The 23,400-nt window shown below is 46.9% G+C and overlaps 1 protein-coding gene across 1 annotated transcript in view; it reads right to left on the reverse strand.

Annotated features, from left to right (window-relative positions):
• The window catches only part of ttn.2 (titin, tandem duplicate 2), a 252,950-nt gene that overhangs the window by 29,857 nt on the left and 199,693 nt on the right, over window positions 1-23,400 (reverse strand). Inside the window, exons 206-216 of the mRNA XM_067602773.1 lie at window positions 22,670-22,957; window positions 21,941-22,528; window positions 20,862-20,966; window positions 20,569-20,766; window positions 20,115-20,411; window positions 19,387-19,974; window positions 18,874-19,176; window positions 1,673-18,766; window positions 1,283-1,579; window positions 467-1,054; window positions 54-356 (exon numbers count right to left, since the gene is read on the reverse strand). Coding sequence (XP_067458874.1) covers window positions 54-356; window positions 467-1,054; window positions 1,283-1,579; window positions 1,673-18,766; window positions 18,874-19,176; window positions 19,387-19,974; window positions 20,115-20,411; window positions 20,569-20,766; window positions 20,862-20,966; window positions 21,941-22,528; window positions 22,670-22,957 — 20,649 coding nt within the window. The remainder of the gene's footprint in view (window positions 1-53; window positions 357-466; window positions 1,055-1,282; window positions 1,580-1,672; window positions 18,767-18,873; window positions 19,177-19,386; window positions 19,975-20,114; window positions 20,412-20,568; window positions 20,767-20,861; window positions 20,967-21,940; window positions 22,529-22,669; window positions 22,958-23,400) is intronic.

The following is a 23,400-nucleotide window of genomic DNA, read 5'->3' on the forward strand; positions in this document are numbered from 1 at the left end:
AAAACTTACTGGTATGGAGTAAAATTAGATTTAGTTTTTAACATTCCACTCACCACAGGCGTCAATAGCCAGCACTGCATCAGAAACCTTGCTGAAGGCACTGATTCCTGCAGCGTTCTCTGCTGCCACCTTGAACTCATAAATAAGTCCAGCGTTGATATTGGTGACCTTAAAGTGTGTAGCACGGATCACCATTTTGTTGACTCTCTGCCACAGAATGCTATTCCTGTCTTTCATCTGGAGATGGTAGCCAAACACATGGCTGCCACCATCTGACTTGGGCTCCTTCCATGCAACAGTAATGGTTTCCCTGGTTACAGCAGTGATCTCTGGAGCTGCTGGCTCATCGGGGATAGCTGCAATGTAACAGAGAGAGGTAAGGGTGATTTTATTTTTGAAAAATAAAGTACAAAAAAACAAAACAAAAAATGACATAAAAGAGGGAATAAAAGCAAAGATCACTTACTGTAAGGAAGGCTAACAGTGACAGTTGGTGAGTCAATATGCTCACTGATTCCATATCTGTTCTCAGCTCTGATTCTGAACTGGTACTCCAGGCCAGTGGTCAGCTTCATGATCTTCATTGTACAGCGGGCCACAGCAGAGGAGACATCCATCCAGTTGGCTGTGGTTGTCTCTCTCTTCTGGACGATGTAGTTGGTGATGGGGCTGCCACCATCGTATGCTGGTGGGAGCCACTTCAGGCTGACACTGTCCTCTGTGATGTCATACAGCTCCACAGGTCCTTGAGGAACGCTGGGGCAGTCCAGAACCACAATATTTAAAAATGACTTTGTGGTGCCACTAGAGTTGGAGGCAGTGATATCGTAGCGTCCTGAGTCTTTAGCGATGCTCTCACGCAAAGTGATCTTGATACTGTCAGGAGTGACTTCAGAGTTGAACCTCATTGTTGACTTGAGCAACACATTATCCTTGGACAGGGACACCTTAGGCAATGGCCGGCCTGTAAGTGGGATCTCACACTTCAGGGTAGAGCCAGCTCTGACATATACTGTGTTGTGGGGGAAACCCTTCATGTTGATCTCAGGAGATTCTGGAGCATAAAGCAACAAAGTATTAAAACTGGGGAAAATTAGGTGCAAACAAATTGAAATTACTGTACAAATTACTAATATTTTATAATTTGACTTTTAATTTACAGGTTATTTGCAATAATAATGAGTCATGAATGTTGGCTTATTCCATTGTATTTATTTTTTTCTAATTCACTTTTCATTATTCCCAGTCAAATCTAACCAATTCATCCCTGCCTGTAACTTACCAAGCTGGTCTTTGACCAACACAGGGTTGACCATTTCCTTAATGTCACTATATCCAGCATGGTTCTCAGCTCTGACTCTGAAGAAGTACTCAGCATTCTCCCTTAGACCAGACACTGTAAAGTGGATGGACTTGGTTACACCACACTTGACCCACTTCTCCTGGCCTTTCTCCAAAGCTTCCACCAGGTAGCCAGTAATTCTGCTGCCGCCATCTTGTTCTGGTTTGGCCCAGGCCAGGGACACACTCTCCTTGGTCACATCAGTCACACCCAACTTGGGTGGTGGGCTTGGTTTTTCTGGAGGAACAGAACATAACGTATTTTATTGAAATAATCAGGTATCATCTTTTACATGTGGATGATAATCTATGGTGTTATTGACTTTCTTACCTGTGATCTTGGTTCCATCCTTGGTCTCAGCAGGAACACCAATACCATACTCATTCTCGCCTGTCACCCTGAAGTAGTAAACTCCTCCCTCTTGCAGGTCTGACACCTTGTATGTCAGTCTGTGGCATGTGTCAGTCAACCTGGTCCAACCTTTCTTGCTGGCTTCACGGATATCAACCAAGTAGTTCTTCACTGGTCCTCCGCCCTCATTCTCAGGAGTGTCCCAGTGCACAGTAGCAGAAGTCTTGGTCACTTCCTTAACGTCCACATGGGCAGGAGGCCCGGGGGAGTCTAGGACTCTGACATTGAGGGTCAAGGATGAGGTTCCAGCCACACTGGACAAAGTGACAGTGTATTTGCCAGAGTCATCGCGGTTGGCTTTCTCTAAGGTGATGGAAGTGAAGGTGTCTGTGGTGTCAATGACAGCACGGACTCTTAAGTCAACATCAGGTTTTGTCCACGCCACACTGGGGATGGGTTTGCCTCTGAAGGGCACAGTCATGGTGAATGAACTACCATCTTTCACAATAAGAGTTTTCCTCATTTCATTGCTAATGTCAAACACTGGCTCCTCCTCTCTTTCTTTGGCCACCTGATTGTCTGACTCAGCACTAGGCTCACTAACTCCAATCTTGTTGATAGACTTGATAACAAACACATATTCAGCCCCAGGGGTCAATCCCACCACTGTAAACTCTGTGTTCTTGGTGTTATGGACCCCAACAATCCATTCATCATCTAAGACCTTTCTGTATTCTACTCTGTAACCAGTCACAGGTGCTCCACCATCAAAGAGTGGTTTATTCCATGAGAGGGTGACTGTGGTCTTTGTAGAGTCGATGATCTTCGGCTTAGCAGGAGGTGAAGGCAGGAACTGTGGATCTTCAGCCTTGGTGAGTGGGCAGGGAATGCTAGGAGCACTGAGGCCAGCAGCATTCTCTGCAAACACTCTGTACTCATATTCAGCACCCTCACGAAGGTGTGAGGCTTTGACTCTGAGGTCATAAACAGGTTTCTTGTTTACACGACACCAGCGAAGGCCGGTCTTCTCTCTCTTTTCAATTACATAACTAGCAATACTGCTGCCACCATCAGAAACTGGTCTCTCCCAACAGATGGTCATTGCCTCACTTGTAACTGCTGTGACCTGGACATTGGTCGGAGCAGCAGGGACAGTGAATGGATCTGTGGCCGTTGTTGGCTCACTCTCCAGGGCCTCACCATCCCCATATTTGTTGACTCCCCTGACTCTGAAGATGTATTCATTTCCTTTGAGCAGCTTTGTGACTTTACAGGTGGTGGCCTTCATGTCACCATAGACAAGAGTCCAGGCTAGGCGACTGGTCTCACGCTTCTCCACAATGTAGTGCATGATTTCAGCACCACCATTCTCCTGAGGGGGTCCCCAGGTTATGGTGCATTTCTCTGCTGTGAGGCCAGACACTGACAAAGGTCCTGAAGCAGGTCCAGGCCTGTCCAGAACCTTACAGTTGATAGCCACAGACCTGGTTCCTGCTACATTGTGCAGGGTCAGAACATACTGGCCAGAGTCCCTCCTGATAGCATCTCTGACAATCAGTGTGGTTGTGAAGTGGGTGGAAATTATTTCACACCTGGCCTTGGCCTCAATATCCTTTCCGTCCTTAGACCATGAGACCACGGGCAGTGGACGGCCTGTGATTTCAGCATCAATTCTAATGATGTCTCCTGCTTTAATGACAACCAGCTGTCTCAACTTATCCTCTAGGATAATAGTGGGGGGGTCTACATCATCTTTGACTGTGACAGGTCCAGTGCTCTCTGAAGGAACACTCAACAGCTCAGCAGAATTCTTAGCGATGACATGGAAATCATATTGGACATCCTCTGTGAGGCCTGTGACATCAAAGTAGGTGTCCTGCAGGTTGGTGAAGTTGCATTTCAGCCAGCGGCCATTGGGAAGTTCTTTACGTTCAACAATGTAGCCTGTGACCTTGGCTCCACCATCATACTCTGGCCTCTCCCAGAAGAGGGAAACTGATGTCCTTGTAATGTTGGTGACTCTAATGTTACGTGGAGGATCACATGGATCCCTTGCTGCAACAGGGTCACTGGCCTTTGTGCATGGTCCAATGCCAGCCATATTCTCAGCATAGACTCTGAACTGATATAGCAGGCCTTCTTCAATACCTGTCATCTTAAAATGGTTCTCAGCCAGAAGACCTCTGTTGACTTTGGTCCATAGGATGCTGCTTTGCTCCTTGCACTCAATATGATAACCTATCACAGGGCTTCCACCATCACTGGCTGGTTTTCCCCACTCCACGAGCATTCCAGACTTGGTGGCATGGGCAACCTGGAGGTTGGTTGGGGCGCTCGGAGGCTCGAAGGGATACTGAGCAACAATGGGTGAAGAATCAATAGCATGACTCTTGCCATAACGGTTCTCAGCTGCAATACGGAACTGGTACTCTGTTCCCTGATTAAGACGAGACACCTTAATTGATGATCTGGCGACTGTGGCTGAGACAATGTGCCATGTGGTTGTAGTAGTGTCTCTCTTCTCCACCACATAGTTGTTTATCTGGCATCCACCATCATAGGTTGGAGGGTCCCAAGACAGAGAGATGAAGTCAGCGCTCACTTCATCCACCTTGATGTTGCTGGGTGGGCCAGGTTTGTCCAGGACTATAACAGAGATCTCAGCTGTCTTGGTGCCAACTGTGTTAGTCAGAATAATTTCATATTTTCCTACATCTTCCCTGGTTGCATCCTTGATGAAAACCATTGATGAGGTCTTGGAATTGAGAACATTGACCCTGGTAGTCTGCTTTAGCACATGGCCATCCTTCTTCCACTCTACCTCAGGCTGAGGTCTGCCTTTGAAGGGAATATCAATCTTCAGGTCATCTCCTGCTTTTACACTGTATGTGTTGAACAGCAGATTGATAATGGGCTCAACTGTTATGTCCTTCACCACTACAGGGGAAGCTAGAGGCTTGGCGTCACTCTTGCCCTTATCATTCACAGCAATCACCCTAAATGAGTATTCCTCTCCAGTTGTGAGTCCATCAATAGTAGCTTCCAATGCTTTGACCTCACTGCACACAGTCCATTTGTCATCTCCCTTGGGCTGCATTTCCACAATGTACTTTGTGATCTTGCTGCCTCCATCATGGTCAGGTTTCTCCCAGGAAAGAGTGACAGTGTGACGAGTCACATCAACCACTACAATCTTACCAGGAGGCAAAGGAGCCTCAGAAACTTTGACTTGATCTGTGGTGGCAGGAAGACCTACTCCCAGCTCATTCACAGCCAGCACACGGAAATAGTACATGCCTCCCTCCTGCAGGTCAGAGATAATGTAAGAGTTCCTCACACAGTTGGTACAAACACTAGTGAAAGCCATTCTCTTCTGCTCTCTCTTTTCCACAATATAATGTGATATCTTCGCCCCACCATCAATAAGCGGAGGCTCCCAAGAGATAGAGACAGAACTTCTCTTCACATCCTTAACCTCTAGGTTGGTAGGAGCGCTGGGGGAGTCCAGAACTCTGACGTTGATGAAGGCTGATTTAGAGCCACTGAGGTTCTCAAGGGTCAGCACATATTTGCCAGTGTCAAATCTGTCAACATTCTCGATCACCAACATTGTGTATGAGCTTGTAACTTCAATTTGGGCACGCTCATTGAGAGTGCCATCTGCCTTTGACCATCTGACCTCAGGCTCAGGATTTCCTCTGATTGTGACAAACAGACGCAGGGTAGCAGTGGCACGAACATTGACCATCTTTCTCAGATCAGCATCTAGTTCAATTTCAGGAGCCTCCAGCTTCTCAGCAGCAATAACAGACCCAGGCAGGTCCACATGCTCACCCACTCCCTCACAGTTAACAGCACAGATGCGGAAGTTGTACTCTGCATTCTCCTTCAGTTTCTTTACAGTGTAGTGAGTTGCCTGGACACCAGTGGGTGGTGTGCAAGTTACCCACTCATCATCTGCTGCCTCCTTCATTTCAACAACATATCCACTGATCACTGCTCCGCCATCATAGATAGGCCTGGACCAGGACAGGGAGACTGTGGTGCTGGAATGGTCAGTTACTTTGGGGTTATTTGGAGGTCCTGGTGGGTAAGTGGCATCACAGGCCTTAATATATTGAGTTGGTGAGCTAGGCTTTCCCACACCACCAGCATTTTCAGCTGAGACCCTGAATTCATAAGAGTGGCCCTCTGTGAGACCAGTGCATCTGAATCTCAGGTCATTCAGCCTCTTTTTGTTGCACTTACTCCATCTGATGCCATCCTTATCACGTTTTTCAAGGATATATCCGTCAATCTCAGCTCCTCCATTATCCTCTGGCCTCTCCCAGGTGAGCACAATGGAGTTCCTGGTGATAACACCGGCCTCTGGGGTGGAGGGGGCACTGGGAGGGGTGAAGGGGTTACGAGCAATTACAGGCTCAGATTCCAGTGGCTCACCAACACCATATTTATTCACAGCAGTGACTCTGAAGATGTATTCATTGCCAGGCAGCAGTTTTGTGATTTTGTAGCTGATAGCCTGGATCTTGGGCTCCACCATTGTCCATGACAAGCGACTGGTCTCTCTCCTCTCAATGATGTAGTGAGAGATGCCGGCTCCACCATCATGTGAGGGATGGTTCCAATGCAGATAACACTTCTCAGCTGTGACCCCTTTGACCTCTAGTGGGCCATCTGGAGGACCAGGTCTATCCAGAACTTTAACATTAATTGGGATCATCTTGACTCCCCCCACATTGACGAGTTTGAGGACAAAGTGGCCACCATCCAATCTGATGCAGTCTTTCACTGTCAAGATGGTACGTGTAAGTGTGGTCTTGACCTCCATTCTTTGTGTGGCTTTGTCAATCTCCTTTTCATCCTTCAACCAAATGACCTCAGGCATTGGCTTGCCAGTGTAGTCAGCATCAATGACAAATGTCTCACCTGCATGAACAACAGTCAGATCCTTGAATTTAGAATCCATGGTGGCTTCTGGAGCCTCAATTTCATCTCTGGCAGTAATTTCTCCTGTGCTCTGAGAAGGACGGCTGGAGATGCCAGCTGCATTCCTGGCAATGATTCTGAACTCATAAACACAATCCTCAGTCAGACCAGTGACTGTGAACTGAGTATCAATGACGCTGGTGAAGCTGGCCTTCATCCATCGGGTATCTGGGTGCTTCCTTATTTCAATCATGTAACCAGTGATTGTACTGCCTCCATCATACTCGGGCCTGGTCCACTGGAGGGTCACATGGTTTCTGGTGATTTCAATAGCCTCAGGAGTCCCTGGTGGGTCACAGGGGTCCCTGGCTACTGTGCTCTCAGAGACCTTGCTAGCTGGGCTGATTCCAGCAATGTTCTCAGCATAAACTCTGAATTCATACTCAATACCTTCTTCCAGCTCTGTGGTCTTGAAACGTGCCTCTGGGATTAGAAGTTTGTTGAGTTTAGTCCACATGAGGCTGTTCTTCTCCTTCCTTTCCAGATGATAGCCCAGGATGGGGCTGCCTCCATTGTTGGTGGGAGGTTTCCACTCAACTACCATGTTATCCTTGGTTGTAGCAGAAATAATTGGTGTTCCTGGGGCAGCAGGCTCACTGAATGGATACTGAGCAATGACAGCAGGAGACACAATAGCAGAACTCTTTCCATATCTATTCTCCGCAGACACTCTGAACTGATATTCAACTCCAGTCTTCAACTTGCTGACTTTGATGGTTGTCCTGGCAATAGTAGCAGACACAATCTGCCATGCTGTTGTAGTGGTGTCTCTCTTCTCCACAATGTAGTTGTTGATTTGACAGCCTCCAGTATACTCTGGTGGTTCCCAGGATAGAGTGACATAATTAGAGCTCACTTCCTCAATCTTCACAGGACCAGTGGGTGGGCCAGGCTTATCAAGAATAATAACAGTAAGCTCCTCTGTAGCTGTTCCAATGGTGCTGGTGGCTGTGATGGTGTATTTGCCAGAGTCCTCCTTATAGGTATCCTTGATAAACAGCTTAGTGGATGATGGTGTCCTGGACACATTTAATCTGGTAGTCTCCTTAAGAGCCTGTCCATCCTTCTTCCATTCAACCTTGGGAACTGGGCGTCCAAAGACTGGAATCTCAATCTTCAGATCCTCACCATGCTGCAAACTGTAAGTGTTGAATGACATCTTGAATCTAGGCTCCATAGTCAAATCTTTAGCAGTGACTGGTGCAGCCAGAGCCCTGGGGTCACTTTTACCCTTTTCATTGAAAGCTGACACTCTAAAAAGGTACTCATGTCCTGTGCTTAGACCTGTGACAGTGCCCTCACAGGTTTTGGTTGTAGTGGCCACCACCCATTCCTCTGAACCCACAGGCTGCATCTCAATGTGGTAGCCTATGATCCTGCTGCCTCCATCGTGTATTGGCTTCTCCCAGGAGAGTGAGGCAGTGGTTTTGGTCACTTCGGTCAAAGTGACCTTACCAACAGACAGAGGAGGCTCAGAAGCCTTAATTGCGTCTTCTGTCTCAGCTGGCTGTCCCACACCAAATTCATTCTCAGCTAAGACTCTGAAATAGTAGATAGTTCCCTCAGTGAGGCCAGTAATGCGGTAACTTGTCTTTGTGCACTTGTTGTCTACATTAGAGTAAACCTTCCTGGTGGACTCACGCTTTTCAACCAGGTAATTCTTTATTCTTGCACCACCATCAATAAGAGGAGGTTCCCAGGTCAGAGTGACACTTTCCCTCTTAATGTCTTTTACTATAAGGTTCAAAGGGGCACCTGGAGTGTCAAGAACTCTGACAGAGACAAAGGCTGATTTGGTGCCAGCACTATTTTCCAAGTTGAGGATATATTTTCCAGCATCATACTTGTCACAGATGTCAATGGAGAGCTGTGTATAATCTTCACCAGTCTCGATCTGAACCTTACTAGGCATTTCTCCATCCTCTTTGGCCCAGCTAATCTCAGGAGCAGGACGGCCTTTGAATGGAATGCAGATTCTCATTGAGCCTCCTGCACGGACAACTATTCCCTTCCTGAGCTCTGAATCCAGAATCATCTCTGGAGGATCAATCTTATCAATAGGTTTCACGACTCCCTGGATCTCTGTGGGCTCACCAACACCCAGCTTGTTTATGGCACAGATGCGCACTTTGTATTCCTGGTGTTCAATCAACTTAGTGATGGTAAAACTGGTGGCATTTACTCCAGATGGTGGTGTGCATATCGTCCATTCCTCCTCATCAGCCTTGGTTATTTCCACAGCGTAGCCTTGAATATTACAACCACCATCATATATAGGCCTGTGCCAGGCCAGAGTGATGGAGTCTTTGGTAGTGTCGACCACATGGGCATTGGTGGGACAGCCTGGTTCAAAGGTGGGATCACAGGCTTTGAGGTAGGGGGTAGCTGGGCTTGGCTGACCCACTCCAGCTACATTCTCAGCAGACACCCTGAACTCATATTCATGGTCCTCGGTCAGTCCTGTTACTCTGAAACGCAAGTCTGTCACTCTGCGTTTGTTGGACTTGGTCCACCTTACTCCAGCTCTGTCTCTCTTTTCAACAATGTAACCAACAATCTCACTGCCTCCATTGGTGTCAGGGCGGTTCCAACAGACAGTCATGGAGTCCCTGGTAATGTTGGTGATCTCAAGCTCTTTAGGTGAGCCAGGAGGAACAAATGGATTTCTCATGATAACTGGTGCTGATTCGAGAGGCTCACCTTCGCCATATTTATTGATGGCGATGATTCGGAAGATGTACTCATTACCCTTCAACAGTTTGGTAACTTTAAACATGGTAGCTCCACAGTCACTGGATACCACTGTCCATGCCAGGCGGCTGGTTTCTCTCTTCTGGATGATATAGTGAGAAACACTACTACCTCCATCGTGCTTAGGTGGCAGCCATGACAGTGAACACTTCTCCTCAGTGACGTTGCTGACAGTAAGAGGTCCCTGCGAGGGGCCTGGTCTGTCCAGGACCTTCACACTGAATGGGACAGTTGTAGATCCAGCCACATTAGTCAGAACCAGTGTGTACTGTCCACCATCCACTCTTATGGCGTCCTTCACAACGAGCAGAGCCTTAAAATCTGTGTTTTTAATCTCAGCTCTGGCTGAATTTTCAACTTCAACATCTCCCTTGAACCACTGAATTGTGGGGATGGGCTTTCCTTCTACATTGGCCTCCAGACTGAACGTCTCTCCAGCATTGATAACAAGGGTCTGGTTATACATAGGATCTGTCTCACACTTGGGAGGTTCAACTTCATCCTTAGCTGTGATGGATCCTGTGCTCTCAGAGGGCTTGCTGACAGCACCAGCTGCATTCCTTGCAATTACCCTGAAGTCATATTTACTGTCTTCTTTCAGGCCAGTAACTGTGAATTCATATTCAAGGATGTTTGCAAAGCTGGCCCTCATCCACTTTCCTTCAGGGAGGTCACGTTTCTCCACTACATAGCCAGTAACTAAGCTTCCACCATCATACTCTGGGGGACTCCACCTCAGTGTCACTGAGTGCCTGGTCACAATCAACGCCTTAGGACGGCCAGGAGGATCGCATGGGTCACGGGCCACATAGACCTCGGAGACTTTGCTACATTTTCCAATGCCAACAATATTCTCAGCATAAACTCTGTACTCATACTCAATGCCTTCCTCAAGAGGAGTGGATTTGAACCTGCAGTCTTGGATGAGAGTTTTGTTGATCTTGGTCCAGAGGATACTGTTCTTCTCTTTCCTCTCCAAATGGTAGCCCAAGATGGCGCTGCCTCCATCAGATGGGGGTTTGTGCCACTCAACCACCATGTAATCTTTAGTGTATGAAGACACAAATGGTGTTCCTGATGGTCCAGGCTCCTGGAATGGATACTGAGCCACAACAGGCTCTGAATCAATTGCATAACTCTTTCCATATCTATTCTCAGCATAGATTCTGAATTGGTATTCAGAACCTGTCTTCAGATTGGCTACTTTTAGTGTGGTTCTGGCCACAGTGGCAGACACGACTGTCCAATTTGTTGTGGTTGTGTCTCTCTTCTCCACCACATAGTTGGAGATTGGGCAGCCACCTGTATACGTAGGAGGTTCCCAGCTAAGAGTGATACTCTCAGCACTGATATCCTCCAACTTCACAGGGCCTGTTGGTGGGCCTGGCTTGTCAAGGGTGATCACTTCAATAGTTGCATCCTTAGATCCCAGGGCATTGGCAATGTTTATGCTGTACATGCCTCCATCCTCTCTGGTGGCATCCTTTATGGTGAGAGTGGTGAGATTTGCTGAGTCAGTGACATTGACTCTGGTGGTCTGCTTGAGGGCAGCTCCATCCTTGGTCCAGGTGATGGTTGGCTTTGGATGACCAGCCACTGGGACCTCAATCTTGAGGTCATGGCCCACCTGGACAGAGTAGGTGCTCACTTTAGGTCTAACAGCAGGCTCAATCACAAGGTCCTTCGCCACAACTGATTGAACCAGTTGTCTGGGGTCACTCTTGCCCTTGTCATTGACAGCAACAACTCTGAACTGGTACTCTTCTCCCTTGAGTAGGTTTGTCACCACTGTCTCTAGCCCCTTCCCACTAGCACACAAAGACCAAGCTTCACTGTCCTTAGGCGTCAGTTCAACTTCATAGTGATTGATCCTACTGCCACCATCATGAACAGGCTTCTCCCAAGTGAGGGTTACAGTGCTACTAGTAACGTCAACAACACTGACTTTACCAGGTGGCTGAGGCTTCTCAGATATCTTAACTGGTTCAAAGGTTTTAGCAGGGAGACCCACACCATATTCGTTCTCAGCCAGGACTCTGAAAAAGAAGATTCCACTCTCTGGAAGAGGTTCAACTTTCCATGACATCCTGTTGCAGGTGGTGATGGTAGAGTAAACCTTCCTGGTGCTTTCACGCTTCTCAACAATGTAATGTTTAATCTTTGAGCCACCATCAAGAAGTGGAGGCTCCCATGTGAGAGTGACAGAGTTCTTGGTAATTTCTTTCACCATGAAGTTAGCTGGAGGGCTAGGTGAGTCCAGGACTCTGACACTGATGAAGACAGACTTCACTCCACTGGCATTCTCTGCTGTTAGGGTATACTTGCCACTATCAAATCTGTCAACATTCTCAATGACAAGTGAAGCATAGCTGCCCGTATTGTCAATCTGGGCGGTCTCCTTAATTTCGCCATCAGCCTTGCCCCATTTCAGCTCAGGAGCTGGACGACCTCTCACAGGAACAAACAGCCTAAGGGTGCTTGCAGATCTAATGTTGATCATCTTTCTCATATCAGCATCCAACTCAAGATCAGGAGCCTCAAGCTTCTCTTCCAAAATAATTTTCCCTGTAACATCAGCATGCTCACCCACACCAACTTTGTTAATGGCACACACCCTGAATTGGTACTCATGTTTCTCCAGAAGATTTTTCACTGTAAACTTGGTGTTTGTGATTCCAGTGGGAGGAGTGCACATAAACCACTCATCAAATGCCCCATCACATGCCTCAACAATGTAGGCCTGAATCTCACAGCCTCCATCATAGATGGGTTTACCCCATGTAAGGGAAACAGTGGACCTTGATGTATCTACCACCTTGGGATTGTTTGGTGGGCCTGGTTTGAAGATAGGATCCAATGCTTTGTAGTACGTGGTTGGTGGGCTAGGTGTGCCAATGCCTGCAGCATTCTCTGCAGCAACTCTAAATTCATAGCTGTGGTTTTCTAGGAGCCCTGTAACTCTAAAGCGGATCTCACTCACTGTACGCTTGTTGCACCTGGTCCATCTCACACCATCCTTATCACGCTTCTCAATAATATAGCCTTGGATGGGGCTGCCACCATCATTACTTGGTCTTTCCCAGGTAACTACCATGGAGTCTTTGGTGATGGTGGAGACTTCTACATTCGTTGGTGGCTTAGAAGTCACAAATGGATTTTTGGCAATCATTGCCTCAGATTCCAGAGGCTCACCAACTCCATATTTGTTGACTGGAATCACTCTGAAGATATACTCATTACCAGGAAGAAGTTTGGTGATCTTCAGGTTCAGGGTCTGAACTTTGGATTCAACTACAGTCCAAACCAGTCTGCTAGTTTCCCTCCTCTCCACAATATAATGGGAAACATCGCTACCTCCATCTTGCAAGGGTGATTTCCAGGAAATGGAACATTTCTCACTGGTGACACCATAGATGGAAATAGGGCCCTCAGGAGGACCTGGTCTGTCCAGAACCTTTACATTAATGTTAACAGTTTTCTCTCCTCCAACATTTTTTACTAGTAAAGTGTACTGGCCTCCATCAACACGGATGGCTTCTTTAACAACTAGACAGGCAGTAAAGTCTGTGTTCTTGATCTCTAGGCGTGCTGCTTCAGCAATCTCTTTGCCCTCCTTTATCCAGTGTACTGTGGGCACAGGTTTGCCAGAGATAGCAGCCTCAAGCCTGAATGTATCTCCAGCATTTACCACCACAACCTGAGAATACTTAGCCTCCAAGTCAATCTTTGGTGGTTCCACTTCATCTTTTGCAGTGATGGCTCCAGTAGAATCAGAAGGCTGGCTAAATACACCTGCTGCATTTCTGGCAATGACACGGAACTCATATATCTGATCTTCAGTAAGACCTGTGACAACAAATGTAGTCTCAATGATGTTGGTGAAACTGGCCTTCATCCAGCGGCCAGTTCCCTCTTTCTTCTCAACCACATAGCCTGTAATCTTGATGCCGACATCATACTCAGGTTTGGTCCATCTAAGGGTCACTTGGTTTCTGGTCACAATGACAGCCTCTGGTTTTCCTGGCTTGTCACAAGGATCTCTGGCCACTTGCATTTCACTCAATATGCTGGCTTTACTGATGCCGACAATGTTCTCAGCATAGACTCTGAATTCATATTCAATACCTTCCTCAAGGCCAACAACCTTGAATCTGGTCTCTGGGATGAGCTGTTTGTTCTGTTTCACCCACAGTATACTGTTTCTCTCTTTGAGCTCCAAGTGGTAGCCCAAGATCTTGCTTCCACCATCATTGCTTGGTTTCTCCCATACAACCACCATGCTCTCCTTGGTGGCTGACTGGACCACAACAGAACGTGGTGAGCTGGGTACCTCAAATGGATACTGGGCAACAATGGAATCAGAGAGCAGGACTGAGGACTTGCCATATCTATTCTCTGCAGCAATCCTAAACTGGTACTCAGATCCAGTCTTCAGACGGGCTGCCTTGATAGTGGTTCTGGCCACTGTAGCTGACACAATCTGCCAGTTAGTGGTAGATGTGTCTCTCTTTTCAACAATGTAATTGTTGATGGCGCAACCACCATCATACTCTGGAGGATTCCAGAACAGAGTCACACTGTCAGCAGTGACCTCATCTAGCTTAATGGGGCCGGTTGGAGGACCAGGCTTATCTAGAACAACAACACTGATGTCTGTAGATGCCTCTCCGGCTGTGTTGGTCAGTTTGATAGTGTATGTACCGACATCATCTCTGCAAGCCTCCTTAATGACCAGGTGAAGTATTTTGTCTGTGGCTTCAGCATTAACTCTTGTTGTCTCCTTGAGAACAACACCATCTTTGAGCCAAGTTACTGTCGCTTTTGGATAGGCAGTGTATGGTACGTCTATCTTCAGATCGTCTCCTGCTAGCGCACTAAATGTACTGAAAACCAATTTGAAAGCCGGTGGGATGACCAGGTCTTTAGCAACCACAGGCATACTCAGAGGACGTGGGTCACTAACTCCCTTTTCATTGGTAGCTGAGATACGGAACATGTACTCCTCTCCCTGGGTAAGGCCAGTTACAAGAGCCTCATTGGTCTTCACCACCATGACCACAGTCCACTTCTCACTCCCTTTACCCTGCATCTCAACAATATAGCCTGTGATTCTGCTGCCGCCATCATAGTCAGGCTTTTCCCAAGTTAATTTAACAGTGGTGCTGGTGACTTCATGGAGGGACACTTTTCCTGGTGGTAGAGGCTTCTCTGAAGCTTTGATTGGTTCAACAGTCTCTACTGGGAGGCCAATTCCATATTCGTTCTCAGCCAGGATTCTGAAGAAGTACATCTTTCCTTCCTCCAAGTCTCCAACTTTCCAACTCGACTTGTGGCACTGAGCACAAACAGTTGAGTAGGCTTTTCTGGTTGATTCACGCTTCTCCACAATGTAGTTGCGCACTCTGGAGCCACCATCAATGATAGGTGCATCCCAAACAAGGGAAACTGAATCTCTAGTGACCTCCTTGATGATCAGGTTTTGAGGTGCTCCAGGAGTATCTAGCACCCTGACATTAACAAAGGCTGTCTTGCTTCCTGAGGCATTTTCTACAGACACTAAGTATTTACCTCCATCAAACCTGTCAACATTCTCTATCTGAAGAGTAGTGAATGAGGGGGTGATTTCAATGTTAGCTTTGTCCAGGGATTCTCCATGCTCTCTTGACCATTTTACTTCAGGTGCTGGTCTGCCCTTGATAGGGACAAAGAGTCTTAGTGTGCCGCAGGCTCTGATGCAGACAATTTTGCGCAGTTCTGCTCCAAGTTCAACTTCTGGAGGAAGAAGCCTGTCCTCAGCCTTGGGGGTACCAGGGACAGCAGCAGGCTCTCCCACACCTTCACAGTTAGTGGCACAGATGTTGATCTTGTACTGTTGGTTGTCCTTCAGACCGGTGATAGTGAAGGAGGTGGCTGTCCATCCCTTCTTGGGAGTGTGAATTGTCCATTCATCCTCCTCAGGCAAACAGGTTTCCACAATGTAGCCAGTGATTTCAGAACCACCATCATAGACAGGCTTGTTCCAAGCAAGGGTGATGGAGGACTTGGTTGTGTCCAGCACTCTGGGGTTCCCAGGAGGTCCAGGCTGGAAGATGGTGTCTATCGCTTTGTAGAATGGACTGGAAGGACTAGGCTGGCTTAGACCAGCATTGTTCTCTGCAAGGACTCTGAATTCATACTCATGTCCTGGTGTGAGGCCAGAGGCCTTGAATCGCAGGTCAGTTACAGTCCTCTTGTTGCACTTCACCCAGCGCAGGCCAGTCTTATCCCTTCTCTCAATTATGTAGGTGTTGATTCTGCTGCCTCCATCATGTTCAGGGCGTTCCCAGCAGACGACCATGGAGTCCTTTGTAATGGTGGTGACCTCAGGCTGCTGTGGAGGGTCACTAGGGACATATGGGTTGGCACAGATGACAGGTTCAGTCTCCAGGGGCTCACCTACACCATACTTGTTAACAGCCATGACTCTGAAGACATACTCATTACCCTTCAAAAGCTTAGTGACCTTGAACCTGTTTGCTTGAAGGTCTGTGGCAACATTTGTCCATGCCAACCTGCTGGTCTCACGCCTTTGAATGATGAAGTACTCAATCTTGGCACCGCCATCATGTGTTGGATGCAGCCAGTTGAGAACACATTTCTCAGCAGCAATGCCAGTAACAGTAAGTGAGTCTGGTGGTCCAGGTCTGTCAAGAACCTTGACAGTGTATGTGAACTTGGCAAAGCCACCAGGGTTGCTGGCAGTCAGAGTAAAAACACCACCATCCCTCCTCAGGGAGTCTTTGTTTTTCAGAGTTGTGTGGAAGTCAGATGTCTTTATTTCTAACTTGGCTGTATCCTGAAGCTCCTTTCCTTCCTTGGTCCATACCAGAGATGGGATTGGCCTGCCAGTCACACTGGCCTCCAGTGTGAACACCTCTCCTGCCATGACAACAACATTGCTGCTATAAGATGCATCAACATCAAGCTTGGGCTCTTCAATGTCATCTCTGCACGTGATTGCTTCTGATGGCTGGGATGATGCACTTACAGCACCAGCTGAGTTTCTAGCGAACACACGGAATTCATAAGTGGCATCTTCAGTCAGACCACTGACTGTGTAAATGGTCTCTAGAATGTTGTTGAAGTTGGCTTTGAGCCACCGTCCATTGGGCAGCTCTCTCCTCTCCACTGTGTATCCAGTGATGGAAAATCCACCATCCCCCTCTGGTTTGGTCCATGAAACTGTCACTTCATGTCTAGTGATATTCAGTGCCACAGGCCTGCCTGGTGGATCAACTGGATCCAAAGCATACATAGTCTCAGAGGGTTTGCTTGGTTTGCTGAGACCGGCCAAGTTTTCAGCAATAACGCGATGTTCATATTGGATTCCATCAACAAGTCCTGTCGATTTGAAGATATTTCCAACAACAAGAGCTTTGCTGATCCTCTGCCAAAGAATGCTATTTTTCTCTTTTCTCTCCACATGATAACCCAAGATTGCACTGCCACCATCAGAGGATGGCTCATGCCAACTCAGGGTCATAGCATCCTTGTTGAAAGATGTGACCACAGGAGTGCCTGGTTGCCCTGGCACATCAAATGGATAGGCAGCTATCACTGGTTCAGAGATAATGGAAGGTCCAATGCCGTATCTGTTCTGAGCCTTGACTCGGAACTGATATCCAGTTCCAGTGTTGAGCCGGGCTGCCTTGAATGTGGTGCGGATCACTGTGGCTGCCAACTCCACCCAGGAAGTACCAGTGGTCTCCCGCATCTCAACAATATAGTTGTTGATGGGAACGCCTCCATCATTCTCTGGTGCCTCCCAGGACATGAGAACATAATCACATGAGACCTCATCCAGCTTAATTGGACCTGTAGGAGGCCCTGGAATATCGTGGACCAAGACTGTTATTGTCTCAGTCAGTGTACCCAGCATGTTCTTTCCAGTCATGGAATACTGGCCTCCATCAGTCCTCTTAATCTCACTGATATTGAGGATGGTTGATGTTGGTGTGGTTTCAACGTTGATTCTCTGTGTCTCCTTCAGCACTGTGTCTCCTTTCTTCCAGGAAACCACAGGTCTGGGTTTGCCTAGCACTGGAATCTCCACCTTAACACGGTCTCCAGCCTTGGCGATGACCGTCTTCTGGTAGACTCCACGTAGGTCAAAGGTTGGGGCGGAGGTTTGCTCTTTGATAATAGCAGGCCTGCTCTCACGGGGGTCGCTCCTGCCTGATGCATTGACTGCCATTATGCGGAAAGTATATTCTGCACCCTCAATCAGATCTGTGACAGTGTAGTCCAGAGCCTTGATGGTGGCCACATGGACCCACTGGTCAGTGTCCTTCTTCTGGGCCTCAATGACATATCCTGTGATCAAGGTGCCACCATCATGCAGGGGCTTGGCCCAGGCCAAGCTGGCAGTGTCAGCAGTCACATCTGTGACATACAAGTTCTCGGGGGCAGAGGGGGCTTGGGACACCCTGATCGGCTCAGGGGTTTCAGCAGGCTCACCTACACCCAGGTCATTCTCAGCAGAGACACGGAAGTAGTAGTACGCTCCCTCCTCAAGGTCAGGGATCTTGAAAGAACACTTCTGCCATGTGGTGCTAAGGACTGTGTAGGCCTTCTTGGTGGCCTCTCTCTTTTCGATAATGTAGTTGTGAATCTTAGAACCACCGTCGATGATAGGGATTTCCCACTGGAGGGTAATGCCCTTTTTAGTGATCTCTCTAGGTTTGAGGTTAACTGGAGGTCCTGGCGTGTCCAGAACTCTTACATTAACAAAGCCAGTCTTCTTTCCAGCAACATTCTCCAGACAAAGGTGGTACTTTCCAGCATCGTATCTGGTGCAGTCAGGAATCACCAATAGTGTGTAAGATTCTGTGGTGTCAATATGCGCACGTGTTTTCAGATTGGTGTCATCTTTGGTCCAGGTTACTTCAGGAACAGGACGGCCCCTGATGGGAACAAACATACGGATTGACGCACGGGATCTGACCACCAGGGTTCTCCTGAGTTCAGCATCCAGCTCAAAGTCTGGCAGCATCTCCTGGTCCACCAGTTCAGTCACTTTCTCGACCTCTGCAGGCTCGCCAACTCCTTCAGAGTTCACAGCTCTGACTCTGAAGTGGTATTTACCTCCCTTTTGAAGTTTACCAATAACATATTCAGTAGCTTTCAGGGTGTACTGTGTCTCCGTCTCCCAGTCATCATGCCCTTCCTTTTTGTACTCAACAATGTAGCCCTCTACTTCGAGACCACCATCATAGAAGGGTCGACCCCAGGCGAAGGTGGCTGAGGTTTTTGTGGTGTCTGTAATTCTGGGGTTGGATGGAGGACCAGGTGGATCTAATAAACAAGAAAAACAAAGTTTATGAGGACCACACTTTATGTGTATTTTTCTGCCATGTACGTGTATGTAACTTTCTTGTTGAGACAACTCCATTTTTACTTACACACAATGTCCTTGGTCATCACAGGGCGCGATGGTTCACTGGGCTCCCCAAATCCTGCTCTGTTCTCAGCAGTGACTCTGAACTCATACTCTACTCCCTCATTCAGGCCTTGCACCTTGAAGCGCAGGTCAGGGACCGTCCTCTTACTGGCTCTCACCCATCTCATTCCTTTCTTCTCCTTCCTCTGTACACTATATCCTCTGATGTCACTTCCTCCATCCTGCACTGGTCTCTTCCATGAAATGGTGACAGCATTCCTGCTGATGTTTTCAATCTCTGGGGTTGAGGGTGGGCCTGGTGGACCTAAAGGGAAATAATTACATTATGGTCAGTTGCACTTTAAAATCTGAGATTTGAAATCATCTAATCATTATTCTGAAAAGATTCCATGCATCCAGTAATGAATTAAGTGTAATAATTAACTTAACTACAAAAAATTTCACCTGACAATGAGAAACACAGAACTGAAAAAGATGAGCCATGATAAACGCGTATAAACTAAATTAAACTTACGGAAACTGTCAACCATTTTGACTGGACCAGACTGGCTTGAGTCCCCAGTGCCATACTGGTTTATAGCAGACACTCTGAAGATGTACTCATTGCCCTTGATCAGTTTGTGGACTACATATCTGGAGTCTACGATGTTTTCTGCTATCTTGGTCCACTGCAGGCGGCCGGTCTCTCTCTTCTCAAGCATGTAGGACTTGATGGAGCAGCCTCCGTCCTCCTCTGGTGGAAGCCAGGTCAGAGTACACTTCTCAGCTGAAATGTTACTAGCTTCAATAGGGCCTGGAGGTCCGGGGATATCCAGGACCTTGACCTTTACGTGTTCTTCCTTAATGCCGAAGGGGTTGCTAGCAGTGATGGTGTACTCTCCTGTGTTCTTTCTACTAGCATACTTGATAGCCAAGGTGGAGGAGGTAGGAGTGCTGGTGATGGTGACAGTGTCAGAGGTCTTGAACTCACGGCCTGCTTTGGACCAGACAACAATGGGTGGGGGTTTGCCAACAATCTTGGAGGCTGAGATCACAATTGTGTCTCCTGCCCTGACCGATACACCATCCTTCATGTCTGGGTCAATAGTAATGGTCGGAGGCTCTGCACAGAAGACAGAAGCAAATTATAACAGTCTACAGACCTTATAAACTCAAATTTATGATAATATTTCTGACTTTTAAGGCCTGATGTATGTAAAACTAAGTACATCTTCATTTTGTATTACAGTAACATCAGCTTACCGTACTCATCCTTGCAGGTCAGAAGATCAGTAGGCTCTGAAGGAACACTGACAGCCCCAGCAGAGTTCTTAGCCCTGATCCTGAACTGATACTGAGATCCTTCGGTTAGGTCGGTGACAGTGAAGGCGCAATCTTGGATGTTGACATGGTTGGCCTTCATCCAGGCCTTACCGCCAGCCTCCAGCTTCTCCACCATGTAGCCAGTCAGCTTGTAGCCGCCGTCATACTTGGGAGCGGTCCACATCAGAGTGACTGTGGTCCTGGTGACATTGATCACGTCGGGCTTGCCAGGAGGATCTGACAGAACATAGCGAAAATACAACCAATGCTATTAAAAGCAGCATTTTTCATTCAAGTATGAGATGTAAAAAATTAACCCGATTGTAATGTAAACTAAAGAAGAATGATCTTTTCATGAGTTCAGAAAACACATTTCCAAAAGCTGTGAACTCACCAATAGGATCCAGGGCAACCACACCCTCAGTGGCCTTGCTCGCCTTTCCTAGGCCCGCCATGTTCATGGCCATTACCCTGAACTCGTACTCTAGTCCCTCTATCAGGCCAGTGACTCTGCACTCCTTCACTCTCAGAGGAGTCTTACTGGCTCGTTTCCACATCAGACTGTTCCTCTCCTTAAACTCCACATGATATCCTAGAGAGCACACAAAATCAGTTGGTCATCTGCTAATCGCTATTTGCTATTCCTTTCTGATTAGCTATAAATGGATATCCATCACAATCAGTTACCAGTAATTGTGGAGCCACCAGTATCCTTTGGATCAGCCCAGGTCAGGATGGCTGACTCGTGGCGGATGCTCGCAATCTCTGGAGGAGCAGGTGCCCCAGGCACATCTGGAGGCAGCAGAGAATGACAGAGTGATGGAGGGATTAGGAAAGAATGTAATAAACAGATGCAACACACAAGAGTGAGTCAAGGGGATAAAATCTTTACATGTCTGAAAGTGCCTGATCAATGTTTATGTCATCTTCACGAATAAAAATAATCTTATGTATTCAATTTTGGGGGAAAAATAGCCAAAACAAAGATGATTTCACTAGAAATATTCTAGAAACGACCATTAGTATCTTAAAATAAGACTACTACACTAGAATCTGGAAAATGTCTGGAAAACTATTGAAAAATGTTCTTTTGGGAGCAGGTAAAATAATTTCACCTTATTAACTGACTTTTGAGAATTGATATAAAGTCCCCCTCAACAGATTGAATGTTTGGGCTTCATTGTGCAGCATGATGTATGTCCAGAGTTTGACAAAACAAGGCTGTTTTCACATTCATCAGCTGAAAGTGGAAAGTTTCTGCCCATTGAAAATCTGATTTTAGGGGGCGAGCCGATGAGTATGATTTGTGACATTACAACTAGTTTAGAAGCCAATTGTGAACCAATATGCAATTTACACAAGTCTGGCGTAGAAACTTGAAGCCTCCAGTGCGTATACACTGAGAACAGACTTTGCAGTGAAGTAGAAGACATCTTGTGTCCAGTAGTTAAACTTCTGAGATGATATATATATATATGCATATTTTTAGATGCCTCTCTAAAGATTTTAACATGGTAGTTATACTTTTTTTATCAGGCATTATTGTTCCAAACAGAGTATTTCTCAATACATAGGGATCTTAATACAGAGGATCTTTAAGAAATGTTTAGGGCTCAGTAATGGACTTCACAACATTAACATTTTAGATTTTGAGCGTACCACTGTTTCTGAAACAGTGAAGTGAAAGTAGTAAACACAGACTAACAAGAGACTATAAAAGACGTGATTGCTTTTGAACTAACATTAATTAGGAGGGTGATACTCACTGAATGGATGCTGGGCGATGACCGGATCTGACCTCAGATACTCTCCAACCCCATACTTGTTCTCAGCGAATACTCTGAAGATGTACTCCACTCCATCGTGGAGGCGGATCACCCTCATGGTGGTCTTCTGAATTGCTGAAGCCACTGTGGCCCACTTGTTGTCTGTCGTCCTCCTCTTTTCTACAATGTAGTTGGACACCTCTGCACCGCCATCATCTTTGGGTGGCTCCCATTCCAGGGTGATGCCGTCTGCAGTGATCTCGTCAAACTTGATAGGTCCGGTGCAGATGCCCGGTTTGCCTACCACCTTGAGCTGGAACTTGCAGTCCTTGGAGCCAGCGCTGTTTCTGACATTGATGGTGTAGGTTTCAGCGTCTCCTCTCTGGCAGTCCCTGATCAGCAGGGTGGTGATGCCCTGAGACGCCTCCACGCACATCCGACCGGTGTCTCCCAGGGCTACATCACCCTTCTTCCATGTGGCAGTGGGGTAGGGTACACCACTGATGGGGATGTTGATACGTGTGGTACTGCCCTCCTTCACCACATAGCAACCATCATGCAGGCTGCTCAAGTTGCAGTCAGGCAGCACTGAAGTCAGAAGGAAATGGCACGTCAGAAAATAGATGGAAATACAACACAAATAATACATTTCATTTTTTAGCAAAAAAGCAGTTATAACTAGCAACATTAGTGATTAAGCTACATGGGAATCTGACAGTATTTTTTTACCAAACTGGTCCTTGGCAACAACGGCAAGGTCGGTAGGTGGTCCCTCTCCAGACTCGTTGAGTGCCTTGACTCTGAACAAGTACTCCTTGCCCTCGGTGAGCTCGCTGACAGTGTGTGAGGTATTCTTGCCCTTCATGATCTGTTTCCACTTCTCCTCGCCTTCACTCTGCTCTAGGATGTAGGCGCTGACGTGACTGATGCCATCACCGACGGGCTTCTTCCAGCCCAGGGTGATCGAGTCCTTGGTGATCTTCTTAGCTTTGAAGTCCATCACGGGACCAGGTTGTTCTGAAGAGGGAAAGAGTGGGTCAAAACTGAGCATGTGGTTTGTATTAAACCAGATGTGTTAAATATAGACGAGACTGTAGGACTCATGATGGGTTTTCTTTTGTCTCAGATTTGTGTTATTCTTGTAGCTTTTTCCTGACTTTGGCATGTCTTGGTCACCAATCTGGAGCATTACTCTTAGGTCCAGCTCTGTTTTCAGTTTTGTTTGCCTTTTTATTTTTTGGTTCAGTTGCAGTCAGAGAAGTAGCTGCTAGGGTTGTTGGAACGAATCTTGGGATTTGAATATAAATGGAATAGTAAAAAAATTTATAATAATCAAATGCCAAAATTACTATTCAAATGTATATTTCTTTATATAAATGTGTTGGCTAACGCTAGTGAATCTCTCCCTTCTTGCCTTGATCTACCTGCATGTGAAAATGAAATGCTTGAAAATAACGTTT

The sequence above is a fragment of the Thunnus thynnus genome, chromosome 11 (assembly GCF_963924715.1).
Source record: "Thunnus thynnus chromosome 11, fThuThy2.1, whole genome shotgun sequence".
NCBI classification, from domain to species: domain Eukaryota; kingdom Metazoa; phylum Chordata; class Actinopteri; order Scombriformes; family Scombridae; genus Thunnus; species Thunnus thynnus.